Source organism: Ctenopharyngodon idella, chromosome 6 (genome assembly GCF_019924925.1).
Source record: "Ctenopharyngodon idella isolate HZGC_01 chromosome 6, HZGC01, whole genome shotgun sequence".
NCBI classification, from domain to species: domain Eukaryota; kingdom Metazoa; phylum Chordata; class Actinopteri; order Cypriniformes; family Xenocyprididae; genus Ctenopharyngodon; species Ctenopharyngodon idella.
The window spans coordinates 2,360,270-2,382,334 of NC_067225.1; the positions used below are offsets into that span (position 1 = coordinate 2,360,270).

The 22,065-nt window shown below is 42.2% G+C and overlaps 1 protein-coding gene across 7 annotated transcripts; it reads left to right on the forward strand.

Annotated features, from left to right (window-relative positions):
- Window positions 1-165: 165 nt before the first annotated feature.
- Window positions 166-21,299, forward strand: LOC127514824 (meiosis regulator and mRNA stability factor 1). Of its 7 annotated transcripts, none has more exons than XM_051898036.1 (26): window positions 166-254; window positions 619-696; window positions 908-1,465; window positions 1,612-1,747; window positions 3,103-3,317; window positions 3,415-3,532; window positions 6,114-6,286; window positions 6,578-7,012; window positions 7,323-7,426; window positions 7,646-7,759; window positions 7,844-8,030; window positions 8,110-8,288; window positions 9,681-9,761; window positions 10,149-10,382; window positions 10,472-10,591; window positions 10,668-10,849; window positions 11,271-11,491; window positions 13,140-13,282; window positions 13,367-13,500; window positions 14,205-14,407; window positions 14,494-14,751; window positions 15,732-15,965; window positions 16,796-17,020; window positions 17,109-17,169; window positions 18,929-19,006; window positions 19,091-21,299. In XM_051898036.1, exons 3-26 carry the CDS (start codon window positions 917-919, stop codon window positions 19,441-19,443), a joined length of 4,737 nt encoding a protein of 1,578 aa, XP_051753996.1. In that variant the 5' UTR covers window positions 166-254; window positions 619-696; window positions 908-916; the 3' UTR covers window positions 19,444-21,299. The 7 variants fall into 7 exon arrangements, with proteins under 7 accessions (XP_051753996.1, XP_051754000.1, XP_051754002.1 ...); XM_051898040.1 differs by having other exon boundaries at window positions 167-254; window positions 14,494-14,721; XM_051898037.1 differs by having other exon boundaries at window positions 194-384.
- Window positions 21,300-22,065: the final 766 nt, after the last annotated feature.

Here is a 22,065-nt window from a genome sequence, read left to right on the forward strand (position 1 = left end):
GTTTAATGTTTGTATGGTGCTGAACGGAAGGATCATAAAATCATCTGTCATAGTACTCGCACGTAGCCTTTATAGATATGTTTATATTTTTTAATTCAAATGATATAAACATTAGAAGTAAACACTGCAAACTATTTCCGCTTTCTCGTGGAAGCGACATTCGTTTTACGACATCTGCGTTGGCTTTACGGCACTGATCAGTCGGAAGTCGTAACCAGGGAAACGGCTGGCGGGACTGCGGCCAGCGCGAGATGGTGAGCTGCAATTAATCGAAAATCCCTCATTAAATGCAAACAGTCAGTTTTATTAGTCAGATATGCGTCTTCTAATGTTTCCACGAAACTGTAAACAGCGATTGAAGGCCAAGGACAGAAGCGGAGCACGGTTGGTGTGCAAACAAAACAAACACTAACACAAAAACTCGTGAACACTAGCAGCGTGTTTAAAAATCTCAGTCTCATGTGATCGTCATTAGCTTTAATTTGACTGATTGGCGGCCGGTTGCGTTTGTTCTCGATCTTTAAACTGGCTTTGTTGATGTTTTCTAGTCAGTTAGCGATTGTTGAGTTGCTGTAGTTCAACACTGATCAGAGGTCAGGTGTGTTGTTTCTTTTGCAGGTGGTGATGATGTCAGACAGGTGGGATGTTCAGCTATTGTGACGCTTCTGCAAACTCACCGACTGCTTGCACTCACAGGTGAGATGTTTATGAGGATTTATACGCGCTGCTGTTAATGTTTTTGTTTTGAAACTATCATGATGCAGCAATAAAGTGCCCTGTAACTGTCAGCGCGAGTTGCAAGCACATTGTGTAAAGCCCTCATTTTTTACATGATTTTGCCACAAAGAGAGTATTAATCTTCCAGTTCTGTTCTAGTCAAGTTCACAAGGCTTCTGTGTTTCTCCAGAGCGATTCCATGGAGGTCCGTAAGCCAGTCCTGGAGCTGAAAGACGTGCCGCCGCCTCCTCTCCACAGCGCTGGCCCGCAGGCGCACACATGTCTTGGCCCACCGCAGACACAGCCGGGCGGCCTCAGTGTAAGCGTGTGTTCCTGCTGTGAAGCAAGCGTCCGCCTGCAGCAGAGTTCTAGCGAGGCCAGCGGCACCACCGGTGGAGGTTTTCCTCTGTATCTCTCCCGCTCACAGACACACAATCGCACCCCACCTCACCCCTCGGCACTCACTCATGGTGGCCCTGGAGCGCCGCCGCAGACCCCTGGAAGCTTCGGGACGCCCTCTGCCGCGGCGAGCCACTGCCATGCGTCCTGCTGTGCAAGTCTGAGGCAGCTGCACGTCTGTTCCTCTCTGTGTAAACTCTGTCACTGTCGTCGGGTGCAGTCGCACCCTTTTTCACACGGTGATCCGTCCTCACCCTCTCACCTCTGCTCTAACTCACTCCACCTCAGTGTCGAGCATACGCCGCTGTGTGTGAAGGGTGCTCACTGTTTGCAGGACTGCTGGAGAAAGGTTGGTGGATCGCTCTCTCACCATTGATTCGAGCACATCCTTCATTCTTCAATAAAATACAAAGAGAAGGCGAGGCAGGAATGTGGTAAAGCGGCACTCGTGTGGAGTCTGCAGTGAAGTCTGACATCAGTCTCTTCTGCTTTCAGAGTTTACATGTCGAATCGGAGAAGGTTTGGCCGAACATTCCTCCACCCGTCCCTGTGTGCAATGGCTGCGGCGTGACGGGCGTTTCGTCTGACAGTCTGCTGGGTGTCCACCTCAACAAAACCCCACAGAAATATGGTCTATACACACACCAAGCACACATTGTTTTACTTAGTGCTGTTGTTAGTGAGCTGAGGCTGGTTGCACCACCTTTTCGTAAGTTATAACCTAGTTTGGAAACCTAGAGGAACTAAGTTACAACTTGCCCACTACTAAATATTTTTTGTTGCGCCATTAAACTTAGTTGAAACGTAACTATATATAAACAAAATATTTTTGGAAGCCTACAACCAGGAGTAATGGTTGGAATTAAAATAGTGGACAGACTAAATTGCATCAATTTTACCCAACAGACTTCAATTCTTTATACATATATGATAATGCTTACATCAGAATTTCTGTGTGTCTTAAAAAGTCTTAATTCACTCTTACACAATTTAAGGCCTTAAAAAGGTCTTAAATCAGAACAGAAAGACTTAAATTCATAAAGTTATGGCATTAAATATTGCATTCATTGCAAAAAATTGATATCTTCCTCAGTATTTTTGTCCTGTTCTTTGTGTATCTTTGATACACTTACTTGAGATGCAAATGTAAAATGAAGTCTTGAAAAATTGAACAAAATGAAGCAAGTTTTTCCTATAAACAAGAACAAAAATCTCTCAATGAGTTATGAAAACTTCCCTTTGAATTAAGTTGATTTTTCTGACACCATTGGCAGATTTGTTCTTGTTTTAAGCATAAACTCACTTCATTTTGTTTTCAGTTTCACAGAAAACAAGACTTCATATTTTCCATTTAAATTACATTTAATCATTTAGCAGACGCTTTTATCTAAAGAAACGGCAATCAAAGAAGCAATCAAATTTTGTTGTTTTGTATCACCAGTAAATCTTGAGGTAAGAATCTTTAGACAATTGCACTGGAAAACAAGACAAATATATGGAGGAAGAACTTCATTTTTTTTGCAGTGTGATCAGAAGAAACAGTAAAAGTTAAATCTATTCTTTTGGTTGAGAGCAGAGGTATTCAAGCTACTTTTTTTCTGAATTAAAAAGTAATGGATATCTTGGAAGTTGTATTTTCAAACTCTGAAGTGTTGCTAATACATTGTGTTTCTCCCTAGACATTTACATTTAGAGATCATATTGACATTCCCTTCAATTTATTCCTTGGATTACTAAATTACTTGGTCTTAAAGTCTTGATAAAGTCATGTACCGTCATAAAACCTGCAGAGGCCCTGTTACATTTACACTCGCTTACATTCTGCCTTAAGAACAAATAGTGCAACCGAATAAAGTACAGTTCTACAAACTAGCTAGTAGTTAGTAGCTAAGCCTCTAGTGTAGACTTTGTAGCACAAACGTACGGATGGCTGGTGCAACCCTGGAGAAAGCGGACGAGTGTCGCTCACTGAATCTGTGTCTGCAGGTTCTTCAGAGAGCGGCGCGCAGGAAACACTGCCCCCCATCGGGGTGTTCTGGGACATCGAGAACTGCGCGGTTCCCAGCGGGCGCTCTGCTGCTACAGTGGTGCAGAGACTCCGAGAGCGCTTCTTTCAGGGACATCGCGAGGCAGAGTTCATCTGTGTATGTGACATCAACAAAGAGAACAAAGCCGTCATCCAGGAGCTCAACAACTGCCAGGTGCGCATGAGCATCACGGCTCATCCAGAGCGTTTCATTGACATTTGATTGATCTATGTGCATTTGTTTATTGATGGCTTGATTTCTTCCTGTTCAGGTGACTGTTGCCCACATTAACGCTACAGCCAAAAATGCAGCCGATGACAAACTGCGTCAGAGTCTCCGGCGATTTGCAGACACACATGCTGCACCCGCAACGGTCATCGTTGTTTCCTGTACGTGTCCACAAACGTAAAACTCTGTGTTTAAAATATTTAAGGGGCTTAAATCATGAAAAATCTGATTTATCTCTTGAGATAAAAGTGCTTGATATAATAGGACGTATACTATTATTTCTGAACAGCAGAACCACCAACGATAAATGTGGAATAGTGTCAAAAGTAGACTGAACTGACAGAGAAAACACAGTGAAGTGTGATACTAGGGGTGTTCGATACGTATATGATATTATCGTAATTGTTGTTTTAACGATGTGTGATCTGACAAAAAAAAAAAACACCTCGAGTCCACGCATACAGTGCTTGATGTAGTTTATTAAAATGCCGTTTTTGTTCCATATCTTGAATTACGTGGGCAAAAAATGCCCCTGTATGAGATTTTGTCTGTTATATTTATATCGTATGATAGTTAAACATTAGCACATAAGCAAGATTGCTGTTTTTTCCCCAATATCAGCATGATTGCCAAATATGGTATTGATTTTATACAACAGTTCAACAAACAAGTTGAGTAACAATTTACACACAGTATTGCCACAATTTTTGTTCTATTTTGCCAATGAAAATAGTTCCAAACCAATTCTTTGCTGTTGTGTCTCCAAGCAACACAGAGCGGTGTTTTGTTACTGAATGAATGCGCATTTTTTTTTTGAATGAATCGGATGAGCCAGTAGCTGTTTTTAATGCAAAACACCAAGATGTGAATAAATTCTAAAAATATGTAAGCACTCAATTGACGCAGATTTTTTTTTATTTTATTTTTTTTTTTTTTATATCCGATGAGAAGACATCCACATAAACTGCGATGGAAATGCATCTGAATAAATCCCTAAATGTGCAACAAAAACCTCACATGACTTTGCCTCAGCAAAGGATGTGATTGGGTAACTGGACTATCCAGCAGACCAATCACATCACAGCATCTCAAATGTTGGTCTGGTGGTTCTGAAATGCCTAAATCAAAGTCTGTCATCAGAATCATTTGGTTCAATTCCCTCCCGGAAGTATCTCACACTACTGTGTTCCCAAACACATACAAGAGAACAGCGTTTATTGCATTTCATCTGCTGCTCTGAGATGCAACTCATTTATTATGGAGGAAAAAAGAGCCACAGTTTCTTTCCCGATTGCAGCAACTTCCGTTATTCCATTATTTACTACAGATAATTTGCGGCAATTTCACAGGAAGTGACTATTTTGTTCTCTTGAACACTTGGAATGAAAACGATGCTTTATTCGCAAATGTTTTTGCGATATTCCATTTTTGCGCACAAGTTAAATTCACAACTTTAGATGGAAAAATAGCTAGTGATTCAATGACAAATTCATAAAGTCCTAAACCTGTCAAGGTACTAGCACAATAACATACTCAGCACAAAGTCTAATTATCGTTAGTCTTAGCCTCAGATGTCTTGCCCACGGACCGTTGGCTGAACATCTGATGCATATTAAACACTTAACTGGAAACACTTCAGGATTTTCTAAGTCGTCATCTGGTTGGTTGAATTCTAAAGGATGTCCAGGAGACGTGTGCCGCGTTCTTTAATGGTCTGCCTGGAAACAAATGCCGCGACTCCAAACCCTCTAGTGAAAGAAGAATGCCGTCATGTTTACAACTGTGACAATAAGCGCTTACCAGGATCAACTACACACTGGATTTTCAAAATGTAAAGTTTGGCTCCATTGTTGCAGTGAATTTACACAATGTTCTTAAATTAATATTATTAGATGCACGCCGGTCTGTTATTGTTCTGCCATCAGTCTTAAGGTCTGGTTGCGTGAGACTAATTATTGTTAATGACAAAATTACTGAAAATATCAAAAGAGCTTTTTTATTTTATTTGTTTATTTATTTTTTATTTTTTATTTTGTCAAGCTCACCTCCCTCCCCCCACTTCACATGTGAACAGGCGTTTAACATAGAAGACACACAGCAGCAAAAGGGGCTCATCTAATGAGGGTTAAAGAGTTAGACATGAAAAACATTGATTGTTTTAGACACAAACAAGTTGCTTTAGAATGTGGCTTGAACTGCACATTTCTGGATAAATTGAGAATCACATTTTTTTTTTTTTTTTTTTTTTTTTTTTGTTAAAAATGAAGATCATGATTCTCCCACAATTCTGAATAGTAACAAAATTAAAATAAAACTAAACAATTTACTAGAGGTTTTGTATTGATGTAATTGATACAAATGATTTTTTTTTTTTTTGAAGCATTAACATTGTTTTGATCGCTACCGTAAACCTCAGTGTTTATATATGAAATTTTTATCCCTGTTCTTCTGTGAAAATTTGAATTATTGTAACAGAAATAATGATACTGTGTGGTTGAAAAGACTTTATAAAGCTGTTTTTGTACCTATGCATGACAACTGCTCTCTCTGGGTCAGCAGCAGCACCACCAACGCAGATCTGAATGTTTGCTGTGATTGTACTGGTTTAATAGACAGACAGATCATTGTCATTTAGGAATAAGATTGCGTGGGTGTTTGGATCGATACTTTGATCTTTTAACAATTAATCGTGCAGCTTCATGTACAAAAGCGAAATTAAATTTCTATCTGTCCTTCCTGCAGCGGATGTAAACTTCGCCAGTGAGCTGAGTGACCTGAGGCATCGTCACGGTTTCCAGGTGTTTCTGGTACACAAGAGCCAGGCCTCATCTGCTCTGCTGCAACATGCACACCTGCACGTCCCTTTTGAGGAGTTCGTCTCGGACCTTCCGCCTGGGATGGTCGTCAAATCACAGGTCAGCCACCACACCTCACTTTCTCTGTATTCCTGACTGCATTTGGTTCTGCATTTGAGCACTGATTTGATGAAGGCAGAAAACCGCTGGCTGGTGTTTCTGTTTGTAGACAGACGCTGCTTAGTCAGGCTGCTTTTTTAATCATGTGATCATAAAGTCATTCAGTGTGTGACTCCATGCTCTGAGGTTCATAGAGTTACAGTCCCATTAATTAAAGCTCCCAGCGGCAGAAGCTGAACTCCAGCTTCATCTCAGATCTCCCAGAGTGCTGTTTGTGTCTCTGCTCCTCAGCCCAGTTTCAGTCTTCTGTTTGTGCACCACCTTCCCACGCACCGTGACGCCAAAGCTGTGGCGAACCGGCTGCAGCGCCTCTCCAATAACTGTGGAGGGAAAGTGTTGGGCGTATCCGGCGGCTGCGCCGTGCTCCGGTTCGCCAGTGCCAGCGCAGCTGAGCGCGCCCGCAAGCGCATGGAGAACGAAGACGTCCTAGGCCACCGCATCGTGGTGTCCTTCTCTCCCGACGGCCCGGAGGAGGAAGAGGAGCGCCGGCTGCCAGCCGCCTCCTCTTCGGTCTTCCTCCCCGTAGAGAAGCCACGCTCACCCCGTCGCCTGCGCCGGGCGTCTCGGTCGTGCCAGGCGGGAAGCCATGCCACCGAGCGCCCATATACCCCCAGGAAAGCAGGCCACGCCTCCTCATGCAGCCCTGTGATGAAACCCCTCCCCCAGGTCAGCTGTGTACCCGCCTCTGCCCGCCTCCTCCCCATCATCCTCCAATCGCACGCTTCCTCTTCTCATGCCATTCTCATTGTGCCTGTGTGCTGCCGCTTGACCCTGCTTGCGCTGCTCGTGTCCCGCTGCTCTCTGTGATGTGTGGCTGCGCCCAGGGATGCTTTTACGTGCCGCTGCTGAGACTCCATCTTCCTCTGTCTTCATCTGTCCTCCCCGTCACATTCCTGTCTTTCGCCTCATTGGGAATCGGCTGTGTGATTATGTGTGTTGTGAATTAGCACTGTGTGCCTGTATTTGTTTGCTGCAGGCTGTGTGCAGTGCGACCCGACCTGTGAGTGCCTCGCCCCAGAGTCACACCCTCCTGCCTGCAGCCGGAAAACCTGTGGAGCAGCCACAACAGCGCAGCCGGAGGTAACACACACACACATATATAATATAATATAATATAATATAATAGTGTGTGTGTGTATATATATATATATATATATATATATATATATATAATATATAATATATATATATATATATAATTTTATTATTCACACATACACACAGAAATCACATCACAAGTAGTGTTCATCATGTGTTCCCAAGATTGTGAAGGTAATGATTTTGTGTGTGTGTGTGAAGGCGAGACTCTCCTGGGCAGCCGTTTCAGATTAGCACTCCTTCAGCATTCAGTAAACTAAGTTTACAGCGGAGCTTCAGTCCTGTGATACTCTCTCAGAGTTCATGGTCATCACGGTAAGCGAATTGCAATGTCATCAAAGGCTTCATAAAACTCTCTTAAGTTCTCGTCATGTGTCGGTTGGTCTCTGATCTCTTCAGGAGTGCGTCCCCCTGCCTGTCAAACCGTTCATCTCCGCTGAGCGCTCCGTCCCCCAGCAGCTGCACCGACGGCCTATCCGAGCCCTTCTCTGATGGAGCCGATGTTCAGGTCACTAATCTGGACTACAGAATGTCACGCAAGGACCTGCAGCAAATACTGCGAGACGCTTTTGCTAAACACGGCAGAGTGAGTTGCGTCTCACAGAAATTCAATACCAGAGCTTGTTGAAAGCGAGCTTCATAATGACATGTGTTTGTGTGTGTAGGTGAAGAGCGTTGATCTGAGTCCTCATACTGACTATCAGCTGAAGGCACGGGTGCACATGAGTTCACTCCAGCAGGCCATCGGTGCCGTCAGTCTGCTGCATCGTTATAAAATCGGCAGCAAGAGGATTCACGTGTCACTCGTCACTGGAGCCAGTAACAAATCTCTCGCCTGCCTAAGGTAGGCATGATGTGATCGACCGTATCAAGTTTTCATATCACAATAATTGCTGAAGCTGAATCATCAATGTATCACTAATCGAGCAATTATTCTGGATCGATTCTGATATTTTCTGTATGTATCGCAATTCTCTCTCGAATCAATTCTGAGCTTAGTTTTAAAAAGCAGATGGCCCTGCGTGTTTAGAAACAGCCGTACTCTGCTTCCTTCCAATTCCTTACATACCACTTGAACCTTCTATAAAATAATCATTCATAAAATTCGAAAAGGTTGGAGAGAATTACAAGGGTGTTTGCAGTGGGCTGTTTACATTGATCTCACGTAATAAAAGCATTAAGAACTAGCCTAGAGCGCCATCTGCTGTTTAAAAACTAAGCTCAGAAAGATCCACGAATCATAATGCATTGATATATTGTCCCAGCCCTAGTATATGGTATTATCACTGCAATGAATTAAGTGTTGTCCTCCTAACAGGTCCTAACACTGTATATGTGTGTGTGCTTGTGTATGTGTATGAGTTTTCTTCTGGGAATGAACACGTCACAATATCCTCATTTAAATAATTCCTGCCCAAGGCAAACGCAGAATGAAGGGGCGGGGCCTGGTTGAGTTAGTAGAGGTTATGGTAAGGGGCGGCACATTTCCCAAACACGTTCAGAGTGCTTGACCAATTACAACTCACTGTCAGAGCATACTGTGCTTTTCAGAAGAAGGGGCTTCATAGAGACAGAAATTAAACAGAGCGTTCCTGACAGACTGGGAAGAGAGGAGCTGCAACAAAGTCAAATATGGGGAAAATAATGAATGTTTCAAGCATGAAAACCTGTTCTAGTAGAGCCCAAAAACAAAATCAAGATTTTGAAAAAGGGCATAATAGGTCCTTTTTAGTAACTTTTTTCTTAAAACAAAAAGAATGTAAACAAATGTTTCAAACAGATTAAAGTTCAAAAGAACTATATATAAAAAAAAAAAAACACAGTTGTCACTATCTAGGGCTTTTTTTTTTTTTTTTTTTTTTAGTCCAGAATAATGTTTAAAAATGTAAACAAATGTTTGAAAATAGCCTTTTAAAGTATTTGGTGCTATGATGCATACACCGTAGCGAATACAAAACATGCTTCTCATCCGTTTTTGGGTTGTTTACATCAGAGTGCACATGCCTCTTTGACGCAGTGTTGGAAATTTTAACTGGTTAATGGAAAAGTATTTTAAAAATGCATTCTATAAATCGAAATAATTCATAATAAAGAATTAGTCACATTTAAGTCCACAATAACAATTCAGTGGATGTTCAATATTGTGATGTATCATATTATTACCATATATTGGCACATGTCTAGCCTCAGTGCTCAGTCTCTTCCTGTTGTAGATGTGATTGTGTTTGTTTCTCAGCTCTGAGATCAGCAGCATCCTGCAGGACGCACCAGCCAACTGCCTGCCTCTCTACAAGTTCACTGAGACCTACGAGAGGAAGTGAGTGACGCACAAAGTTGGACACACATTAGTGTTGTCAAAAGTACTGACTTCGGTACCAAGTCGGTACTGAAATTTTAAAAATGTGACACCACCAGCATTTCCCCCTCTAGCATTTTGAGGTCTGTTGAGCGGGTTCGTAAACGCCTCTGATTGGCCGTTGTTCACGTGCTCAACAGATATGTCTGTGATAGGCTACAATGATCAACACTTCAAAAACATGTTGTAAATAGACATCTTTAACCAAGCGCTTACACAGATACACATGGGAGCATTTGAAAGCAGGCGTCTATCAGCAGATCTGGTACCAAGTCGATACTTTTGACAACACTAACCCACATGCCCGTGTGTTTGAGTGGTATCTTGACCGCCGTGTCTGTACTGCAGGTTTGGTCATAAGCTGGTGGTGAGTGACTTGTACCGATTGCCGGAGGTGGTGTGTGTGCGTGAGCAGGGCGGCGGGCGGCTCGTGTGTCTGCTGTCCAGCACTCAGGCACGGCAGAGTCCGTTAGGATCTGCACACTCTCACGACAGCTCCAATACAGCCAGTCCGGTTCTGTTTGAGGAGCTGGAGTACCATGAGCCCGTCTGCAAACGGCACTGCACTCAGCAGGACTTCAGGTAAATGTGGACAGGCGTGTGCTCACATATTCATCAAGTTTTAGTCATTTTAGCAGTGACGAACATGACTGTTTGTCTTCTGGTTTCAGTGAATCTGACTTTGATCCAGATTCTTACATGATCCCGTTTGTTATGGTGTCTCTGAAAGTTCTGGCTGCACATGTCCACAGTTTACTGCAGAGTCACGAGGGAACTGTACCACTGCTCAGGTAACACACACTCTTGCTGTTATTTAATAGGTCTGCTAATCTCTATTGTATGTGTGACTGTTTCCTTTCTGTACAGTTTCCCAGAATGCTATGCAGCAGAGTTCAGTCCTTTAACTGTTGCAGAGGAGGGGAAGCTGGAGGGAAGCGTCCCGTTAGAGCACCTCATCACCTGCATCCCTGGAGTCACTATAGTAACGGCCCAGAACGGCTTCAAAATCATCAAGTGGATTCACAACAAACCCCCACCGCCCAATGCAGGTGTGTGTGTGTGTGTGTGTGTGTGTGTGTGTGTGTGTGTGTGTGTGTGTGTGGCACCTGAATAAAAGCCAGTACAACATTCAAACATGAGGTGCAAGTGATGTTGAGTTTACGTCCAGAGATGTCGCTGCAAGAGGAAGGGGAAGTTATTTTGATTCAAGATTATGAGGCACATGAATTTAAAAAAATGATGAGCACAGATAAATAATTTATAATAAACACTGCAATATTGCATAAAAAAAGTGGTCAATTTTGATTTCATGGTGACTTCAAGAACCACTAGTTCAGACAATCCACAAACTGGTCGATCCTAATTTATTGCACAGTGCTCATCTTGTCGTAGCATTAGTCACATGCTTATCTGGAGCTAATGAAGTGCAAAAGTGAAAGCCCATGTTTGTTTCTCGGTGTTTGTGCTCAGATCCATGGCTGCAGCGCAGTAAGAGTCCAGTTGGGAACCCACAGCTGATCCAGTTCAGCCGAGAGATGGTGGATCTCATGAAGAACCAGCCATCCTGTTTGATGCCCATCACAAAGTTCATTCCAGCGTATCACCACCATTTTGCCAAGCAGTGCCGTGTGTCTGACTACGGGTACTCCAAACTGCTGGAGCTGCTGGAGGCTGTTCCTCATGTGCTGCAGGTCTGGATGCACCTGTGAACACAAGCTCAGATTTTCATTCAATTCACAATTTGACGTTCTCCATGCTTCCCGCGTGAAACTGAAGTTGTGCTCATATTTTCTTCCCTATTGTGACTTGTATCCCAGTGAAACGCTTCTGGAACAAGAACAAATGTAGGGTGGTGCTTTATTTTGGCCATGGGGAATTGATTGGATGGTTGTAGTTTGCTATTGGTGGATCTCATGTGAGTGACAGGTTGCCCCGCCCTCACGCCAGTAAACACATCATCAGAGAAGAGATGTCACTGTAAAAGGGAAGGGAAGTTACTTTGATTAAAGATTACGAGCCATGTGAATTTAAAAAAAAATGATGTACACGGATGAGTCATTTATAATAACGGAGTTTCTGTTTACACTAAGTGCAAATATACGTCCCATGTTGGCAAATGCTGTTTACACTAGCTCCGCCCACCAATGTCTGGTTGGGCCAAAGACACACAGAATTCAACGTCTTCAGTGGCGCAGCCTATTAAATGTTTATTGGGTAGGGTTAGGGGAAGGTGTAGGGAGGGTTTTTATTCTCCCAATAAGGCAGCATCCATTTAATAATTTTTAATAAATATAGTCATTTACACTCTATTATTGCATCCTGTTAATGTACAAAAATACTGAGGTGCAAATAGTTTGCCAATATATATTTTAGATAGCATCCAATTACTATTTACTCTTATTGCAAAGAACTGATACTTTTACATGGTGTAAATAGCGATAGATTCTAAGAAAATGCTGCTATTGTCACTTAGCGTAAATAGAATATATTGCTATTTTCACTTGGTGTAAATGGCATCTATCGCTCAGAAAATATGCTATTTTCACTTGGTGTAAACAGTGTAGGGGAATTTTACAGTTAAAGACCCAAAAGACCAGATATGATGAATGAAGACCCAGAGTCAGAGTAGAATAGTTCGCAGTTTCATCAGCAGAAGCCAGCTTCAAGTCTCACACAGAGTTTGTAGGCTGCTCTGTGTACATTCACATTTCCACAACAATTATACCCTAACAGAGTCAACTAACTACATCATTACTTCAGGTTGAATGATTCTGATTGGCTAAGAAAAATAGACAAATTTGGTAATCTTCTACACATGGAGAGATAGTCAGAAGCATATTTCCATTCGTCAGGATGCTGAAGAGGGGACTATGGATTTAGGTACTGGATGTCCTTTGGGGTCATGACATGGTGTCTGTCTGTTCTCCAGCAGAGTGCCATTTGTCCACCAGTACAAAGGACCTGCACAGAACACTTAGCGCACATACACAGATACAAATGATTCACAGCTTCTTTAAGGTTGAAGTTGATCTGAGCTCTGCTCTGAGCAGGAAACGTTCCCAAAACATACTGATAACATGTTCTTTTCTCTCAGTGAGAGGTACAGAAAATATTTGTTTGAAAAGGAAAATAAATGCTTCAGCATACGTTGAAGAAGTCATTCAAATAATTTAACAGAAAGCTAAATGTTGATTAATAACTTAAAAGATATATATTTAAGTGGCAGGGGTTTCCAGAATCCACCCCCCTTCAACAGCATCTATTGCTATTTGCACTTAGAATTCTTAAAGAATTGTCCATTTTGATTTCATGGTCACTTTAATTCTTTTGTGTGTGTAGATCCTGGGTTTAGGCTCCAAGCGTTTGTTGACGTTGACTCATCGTGCTCAGATCAAACGCTTCACTCAAGACCTGCTGAAGCTGCTGAAGTTTCAGGCCAGTAAACAGGTGGTGATCAGGGACTTCGCACAGGCGTATCACTGGTGAGAATCTCAGTACGGCCGTCTCTCTCTCTGCTTCTGAAGCATTAGGTGTAACCTCTTCCTCCTGATCTGTGTGTATGTCAGGTGTTTCTCCAGGAACTGGCAGGTGGTGGATTATGGGATGTGTGATCTGATGGACCTGTTGGCCGAGATTCCAGACACGACCATCACAGTCACTCAGCAGGACTGTGACACACTCATCTCTGTTCCCAAAAGAGGTGAAACACTGCTGCAAATGCATGAATCCCTGACACCATGGCTTAACCAGGCATGACGCAACACTGCAAAATTACAGTAGCTATGTTTCCAATATTCCAAAGTCAGAATTGGAATATTGCATAAAACTTTTGCGAATAAAGCACCGTTTCTATCACGTGTTCAAAAGGTCAAAATCGTTACTTCCTGGGAAATAGGCCCAAAATATCTGTAAGAAAAATGGAAGTTTCTTCAATCGGGGATGAAACTTTGGCTCTTTTTTTTTTTTTTTTTTTTTTTCGCATCATAATATAAGCCAAGTTTCCATCCAGTTTTTGTGATGTTTTGTTATCGATAAAGCAAATATGCGGGGGGAAAAAAAAATATTTGTTAAATTTGCTGTCTCAAGGCTGTTTCCATCAAGTTGGCCTTTTAACGGTACTAAGACCGACGGAAAATGAAAAGTTGCGATTTTTCTAGGCCGATATGGCTAGGAACTGTACTCTCATTCCGGCGTAATAATCAAGGAACTTTGCTGCCGTACCATGGATGCAGCAGGCGCAATGATATTGCGGTGAATACACTACGATTATGAGCTTAATCTCATCAATTTGATCAAAGTATTGTTTACATGAGGTAAAATTTAATCACAATATTACCTAAATCTCATTATAATTGTATTTTGAGGTGCATGTAAATGTAGTGCTTTCATCTGGTTTCCCTTCAGAACGGACGGCAGAGGAAGTGGAACGCACACGACAGTTTGGGAAGGAGGTTGTAGACCTTCTGAGACATCAGCCTCATTTCCGGATGCCCTTTAGCAAGTTCATCCCCACGTATCACCACCACTTCGGACGCCAGTGCAAACTCTCCTACTACGGCTTCACAAAACTCATGGAGCTTTTCGAGGCCATTCCAGACGTTCTTCTGGTCGGTACACGCCCGCAGATGTGAAGGTTCTAGAACAGTAGGCAGGAGTCTTTGATGTGCTTTGTTTCTCTCTCTTTCTCTCTCAGGTGTTGGAGTGTGGAGAGGAGCGGCTCCTGGCACTGACGGAGGTGGAGCGTGTGAAAGCATTAGCGGCTCAGCTGGTGAAGCTCCTTCGGGCCCAGAGAGACTCAGGACTTCCTGTCAGTCAGCTGCTGGGCGAATACAGCAAGACGTTTGGCTACAGCCTCCGTCTGCAGGACTATGACGCCAGCACGCTGCCCGCCCTGCTCAACAAACTTTGCCATGTTGTGAAGGTAGAATGGCAAGGCCTCGATATATTCACGGTGAAGTTCTTTGCTTAGAAGTAAAGAAGTTTGTAATACATTTTCAGTGCTATACTGTTAGCAAACATCCCAACGCTGCCCACACTGATGAGTGACGTTTAGATGAGTATGTAAATATGTGCTGTGTGCTTTCCTCTCCATAACAAAATAAACGCAGCAAAAATGACAGTGGTGAGAAAACGGTTAAGAAAGCATTTGATCTGTGGATATGTTTGCACCAGTTCTGCAGTTCAGCTCTCTAGTCACATTCATTTAGCACTTTATACAATAGATATCTTTATAGTATTAAACATTTAAAAAAAAAAAAGTATCAGTGTCTCTTTCAATTAGAATATTATCTTCAGTTTCTGCTATAAAGCTGCTCTCCAGTGTGTTCATGCTTTCTGACCTTGACGAAATGAACTTGAGATGATTTCCATGTCAACAGGCCAATTCACACTGCACCAACAGATGTCAACCAACACGGAAAATCACCAGATTACAGTATTTTTACTTCTGAGACATTCGACAACCCAACAAATGCTGATTCAACATGTTCAGTCGGCAAAAACAAGTGCCAACCAACGTCAACAGACGCTGACAAAGTAACACACTGATCCGTAAAAACCAACAAAATGTCTGCTGCCGTTGGTCTGCACTGACGGTTCAGTGTGAATTGGCCTAAAGCTGGTGGAGCCTCAGAACCACACCGACCTATTACATCATCACCACACAGGGCAATGACAATTCGAAGGTGCTTACCAGCCAGAACAAACTTTTCCAGGAAGTTTTCTTTGGTTTCGAACTCCAGAAACAAACTTCTTTTTGGTCTGATTTTGTTCGAACTGACATCACACCAGTTCATGCTTTGATACCGCTTGGAGTATATCACCAGATGAGCTGCTCTGAAACCTAATGTCCTCTTAGAAAACTGTAGAGGATGCAGCAGCACTGATGACTAACAGTTCTTGAAAATGATCTCTTTCTGTCTTTCTCTCTAGGTGGTAGATGCTCCCAAAGAGAAGGAGGTACAGCTGATTAACAGGAAGTCCCTGCGTGCCTTGACATCTCAGCTGCTGGCACTGATGATGTCCCTTCCTGAGGATCGTGATCATCTCGGAGTGGAAGAGCTGAGGAAGCAGTATGAGCTCGCCTACTCCACGCCGCTCAACCCCTGCGAGTATGGCTTTATCTCTCTCACTGAGCTCCTCAAGAGTCTGCCGTACCTGCTGCAGGTATGAGCGCCACTACGGCACGGGTCAAGAGATTTAGTCCTCACCTGCATACACTAAACCCTAAAATTATGTACTCTTTTTGTGTAGATACATTTGAGCGTCTAGCAGAAGAGTAGGCAAGCTTTGGGACATACTACTTTGTCATAATTGACCGTTCGCAAAGACCCGCCCCCTTTAGTTACTGTTGCTATGTCCAACAAGCCATGCCGATCTCACGCCACACAGTTCTCACGCAGTGAAAAATACATTGCGGAGCAAAGAGGACACTGACAGCGCGTCGACAGACAAGACAGAGCAAGTTACTTTTGATATGAAACAAAGACTCAAATTTCAAATGTTGTCATTTTCAAAGAAATTTAAACAATATATACTGTTTTGTGGCTCTTTAATGTGTTGTGGTCCTGACAGATCACTGTAAGGGTTCAGGCGGCTCGTGAACCGATCATCTCTTCCAACTAGTTCATTTATAGCATCAAATAAACATGAATGAGCATCATAAGGAATGTTGTTTCAATTGCGGAAAGACATCAGTGCACACCATTTTTCAAATTCAAGTCCACGTACGTTAATCTGCTAACTCCCCTGACTGCTTTGTCGGACAAAATGGCAGATTCGGCGTTATGATTGGTTAGATCACCTGTCAATCAAACTCCTGGTGAAGGGTCAATTGCTTCTTTAACATAGTTGTGTGCATGCTTTCACCGTTTAAACTGCCCAGTCAATTATCTTGCCACAGTTAACATCCACCACATTTCATTTCCTACCGTGATGGAGAAATGTAGTAGCACGTTATGTTAGTCTGTTAGTTACATTTTTATCTTCCTCCCCAGCTCTCTGAAGATGAAGATGATGATGGTGACGCTGAGGAGCGTGTGAGGTTGACGAGACTCTACCAGTTTGCCCGCAGTGTCCGTGCGTTGCTGCACACCTATCATTATAACCAGATCTTCTTGTCAGAGTTCTGTGGCGCTTTCAGCAAATACACTGGCCAAGAGTTTCAGCCGCAGACTTACGGCTATAAGACGCTGGACGAGCTGCTGGCTGCCATACCGCAGGTTCCCTAAACACACTTCTTAATGTCTGCTTTGACGCACACAAATGCCTCTGGATGAACCAAATCTCTCTTTTCTGTATTTTGAACAGGTTGTCTGGATTAAAGGTCACGGTCACAAAAAGATCATAGTCCTGAAAAATGATATGAGAGGTATCTGAATCCTTTATTTTTCCCTCCATGTCGGTTTGACGCCCCTGATGTAGCTTTTTGAATCATGTGTTCATGTTTGTCAGAACAGAAGACGTTAAAGGGATAGTTCACCCCAAAATTCTGTCATTAATTACTCACCCTCATGTCGTTCCAAACTCTCAGAAGCTCAAACGTGCTGCGTAACCAATGATGTTCATTCTTGTGTGTTGCGCAGCACGTTTGAGCTTCTGGAAGAGGTTTGTTCTTGTGAGTCATTCAGGTTAGGTTGAGCTTCTGTTTATCTTCGCTGATCAATGTTTATATGCAAGTAAAAGCCTACATTAAATCTGTTCATCATTTAAAGCGATCAAGTCTCTTCAGAAAATTTGGACCAAATCACTCAATTCATATGGATTATTTTTATGAACGGTTTGTTTATACTCATGCCAGATGGGCGTCTTTGACTGTTTGTGTTGCATCATTCTGCATCAGTTGACCAAATAATTATTACTAAAAAAAAAAATGCGCAATACAAATGTGATGCCTGGGCTCAGTGAAAGAGCTCAAAGCATCTCTTTCCTCTTCCTGTAGCAGAATTACCATAATTGTTTTAATAGTAATGGTTCAGCCAAAAATTATCATTGTCATCATCTTTCTCTCGATAATTAATTCAAATAAATGTAATCTTAACTCACTGCTTTATCTCTTTGTCTGATTTAAAGTGGGCAGAATGCTAGATCTAACGAGCCATAACTAATGAAAATAACCATCATTTTTACCCTTCCGTTCAAATATTGCACTGCAAACATCAATGACGGCTTTAACTTAATACTGGTAAATGACCAATAAGTGGGATAGCATTTGAATGTCGGGTGGGGTTTTTTTTCCCTCAACATTGTGCATTAAAATTTCCTGATAATTTACTCACCCCCATGTCATCCAAGATGTTCATGTCTGTCTTTCTTCAATCGAAAAGAAATTAATGTTTTTGAGGAAAACATTCCAGGATTTTTCTATATAGTGGACTTCAATGGCAACCAACGGGTTGAAGGTCCAAATTGTAGTTTCAGTGCAGCTTCAAAGGGTTCTACATGATTCTAGCCGAGGAATAAGGGTCTTGCCTAGCGAAACAACCAGTCATTTTATAAAAAAATATATATATATCCGCAAATGCTCATCTTGCACTAGCTCTGCGATGTACCACGCATTACATAATCACGTTGGAAAGGTCATGCAGGGGGGGAGGAGGAGAAGAAAATAAGATGAGTTTTTCCACCCCACCACAGTACTTCCACCTACGTCACGCGTGACCTTTCCAATGTGATTACTTAATGCATGGCCCATTGCAGAGCTAGTGTGAAACGAGCATTTGTGGTTAAAAAAAAATAAAAATAAAATATATATATATATATATATATATATATATATATTATTATTATTATTAATTTTATTTTATTTTATTTTTTTTTTAAATATAAAATGACCGATCATTTCGTTAGATAAGGACCCTTATTCCTTGTCTGGGATTGTGTAGAGTGCTTTGAAGCTGCACTGAAACTGCAATTTGAACCTTCCTCCCGGTGTACCCTAGTGAAGTCCACTATATGGAGGAAAAATCCTGGAATGTTTTCCTCAAAAACCTTAATTCCTTTTCGACTGAAGAAAGAAAGATGTGAACATCTTGGATGATATGGGGGTGAGTAAATTATCAGGAAATTTTAATTCTGAATTGAACTAATCCTTTAAAAATCAAGCTGAATGTGTGTTTTTGTCTCTCTAGCTCGAGGCAGTCCTGTGGTCACTGTGGATGGGCCTCATGCCGATGAAGAGCCCCGAGCCGCCGACAGCCCCGCCAGCGGTAAAGACCCTGACAAACATGCGTCCATTAACCTGCGCTTCGGTCATACATGTGAGTTGATGATTCTGTGTCTCTGTCCATCAGGAGAGATGGAGCTGCTCTGTCTGGGTTCGGGATCTCCCGTGGATCTCTTGTGCGCTCCTGTGCCGTCTTGCTTGCCATCTCCTCAGCTGCGGCCCGACCCCGTGCAGCTGCAGCCTGGAGATCTGATCCACTTCGAGCCACATCCGCACGGTCCGTCTGAACGAGAGCCGGTTCATGATCGGCAGCCTCGGCCAGTCAACAGTCACCTCACAGCTTCGGCTTCTGAAACCGGAGCGACTGAACCAGCAGAGCCCTCGAAAGCATGCATTATGGACAGCCCTGGCCGCCGGACGGCACGTAACAAGGTTAAACTTGCGGCTAACTTCTCCTTCACCTCTACCCTGTCAGTCTAAAGCTACATGAGTCCGAGATAACATGACCTCTGTTGTCATGATGAGCGTGAGTTCATGTTAGCGGCAATGAGACGCTCTGTGTGTCCTTCCCTCTGACTGTGTATGTGTGTCTGTACAGAAACATCATGTGAGACAGATGTTATTCTGTAAGAGGAAACAGACATTCTGTGTGGTGAATTTCTGTTTTCAAAACTTTGATTTGGCTCCAGACTGCAGGAGATCATGTTCTTCATTCGTGTTTCTCTCAGTATGAGCACCAAACCAACCAGCGCTGCTCCTGCCTATGGGATTGTTTTTTTCTTTACTACACTTGCTAGTTATCAATGGCTAGGTTGAGCCTGAAATGTGCAGACAGCAGCTGATTGGAACTGTGAAATCATGATGCTTTTGTTCCTTCATTACGGTGAATCTGTCCTCTGTGTGCTTCTGCTGAGATGTGCAGTTGTGCCTTTGTTTTGAGACGTTATTTGTGTTGTTTGAAGCACATGGGCTCCGTCGAATGAAATGGAAGGTGGAATTCACTTGATTCTTTTCAGAACACTTTTTGTTAAGTCCGTTTCAGAGCAGGAGCCTGTTATTGAAGGGCCTTCCTCTCTTTTAACGCATTCGTTAGTTAAAGCCGCCCTCGTCACATGACTTACGGAAGCCGAATAGCTTAAGTTCATATTGTGAATGAAGTCCGTATTTATTGAAATTCTTAAAGGAATGTTTAGTTTAAACCGCCTCAGCTGCTTATCGGAGGATATTCACACTCATCTTACGGTTTCACTGGCGTCCAGATGAATTACAGCAGACCAAAGAGCAGCACCCTCATATCCTGCCATTTGTCTTTGTATGGATGTTAATTTTGGTCCAGAAGTTGCTTTGAAAGTTATATGCACATTGTGCATAAGCCCTTGTTTATGATGAGTAGCTGCAGTTTCCTCTTTTATGTGTTTTGGCAAAATCGTGCTAATCAGATGATGTTAATCACCTGCTCCTCTGGAAATGCCAAGGTTGTTTTCGTGAACCTTGAGTTTGTGTCTTCGCTCTCTGCAGATGCACTTCGTGATTTGAGACGCCGGCTCTCTGGAGGCTCTGTGGCCTGAGCCGGGCTTTTACAATGGTTTGTATCAGCCGTGGCACTATAAGAGTGAGAGACGCCAACGTGGTGCTTCGGTCACGATGAGGTTGATTTGTGTAACTGTGTCTTTGTGCGCGTCATGCATGCTTTCGTCTCGAGAAGCTAACGTCTGACGCTCAAGTGTTCTGTATCATGCCTGTTGAACACATTGATTTGTTGATGTTCGATGGCACATCCTGTTTTCCGTTTCTTTTAAGGGTGGCTCTCTTTGGTCCTGACATCTCTCCTTTCAGTTGAGAATGTTTTTGGAAGCCTTTCTAAATGGCAGCAGCTGAAACTCTGAGGTGAAGTACGTGTGTCTTCAGAAGAGAAGCTCTCAGTGTTTTTATGCATGTTTGCATAACGTTCGCCTCTCGTGCTGTTGGATAGATAGATAGATATTTGATTTATGCAGAAATGTGGTGTGTGTCCGTACAGGTGGATCTGTGTGTGTGCGCGTCTCCCATTCGTCAAGTGCAGTTTTAATATTTGTTTATCCTCTCGCGTCCATCCGACGACCACAATGAATCTAGAAGCCTCTCAGGTTGCTATGTCAGCTGAACATCCGTTCGGTTCATGTGAAATGACATTGAAGTTCAGGCTCAAGACGCTGGAGGTCTTAGGTATGATTTTAGTCTCCACCAGAAAGTCCTGTTGTTTTTTTGTTTTGTTTTTTTTGTTTTTTTTTGGGTTTTTTTATGTAATGACCAAATATTTTCTGTCATGTATAATAAATATCACAAGCATCATTTGGTGTCCTGCTTTCAGTCGTGTTTCTTCTGTTGAGGTTTGCTGCCTTTCTGATGGGTTTGTCACATACAGTTGTAGTCAGTATGAAATGCATCTCATGTAAGGAAGAATTTTTGCCTCAAACCAGTGTTCTTTTAGTATCATTGAGATACTCTTACAGTTTTATTAATTTTTTGAATTAGATTTTTTTTTTTGTTTTTTTTTTTTTTTGTTTAAGTTTTAGTAATTTTGTTGTGTGTGTGTGTGTGCGTGTTTCATTTTTTTTAATGTATAAATAGTTTTTAATTTATTTAAATTTTAAGTTTGTTTAGTACTTGGTTAAACTAAATGAAAATGGTAAATGTTTCCTTGGCCTAGAAAATAAAATAAGCTTAAGATTTTGTATATTTTATTTTATTTCAGTTAATGTTTATTTTCTTTGGAGTCCTGCACATGACATGCAGACAGAAATACATATTCATCATATATCATTACCTGTGTGAGGTAAATACAAAGTTTAGTGGCATGTGATGCATATAACAGTAAAAGCTCTAATGTCAAGGTAGGGCATGTTTACACGACAACAATGTACTAAAAACATACGTTTTTCCTGTGTTTTTGAAAAGTTTTGTGTACAGACGACAATGTTGTCAAAACAATCCCTGTTCACAGGGATCCGTGAAAACGATTAAAAACGATGTATTCTGCTGCCAGGCCAGAAGATGGCAATGTCACTTTGTAAAGAAACACTCCGTGCCTATAGACCGAACATGTAATACGCATGCGCATGA

Bases quoted from the DNA above. Each gene is read 5' to 3' on its own strand.
- LOC127514824 (XM_051898036.1), top strand. From the start codon at position 917: ATGGAGGTCCGTAAGCCAGTCCTGGAGCTGAAAGACGTGCCGCCGCCT. The intron at 8,031-8,109 runs GTGAGTTGCGTC...TTGTGTGTGTAG, and splicing joins CTTTTGCTAAACACGGCAGA to GTGAAGAGCGTTGATCTGAG. The intron at 17,021-17,108 runs GTTCCCTAAACA...TATTTTGAACAG, and splicing joins TGCTGGCTGCCATACCGCAG to GTTGTCTGGATTAAAGGTCA.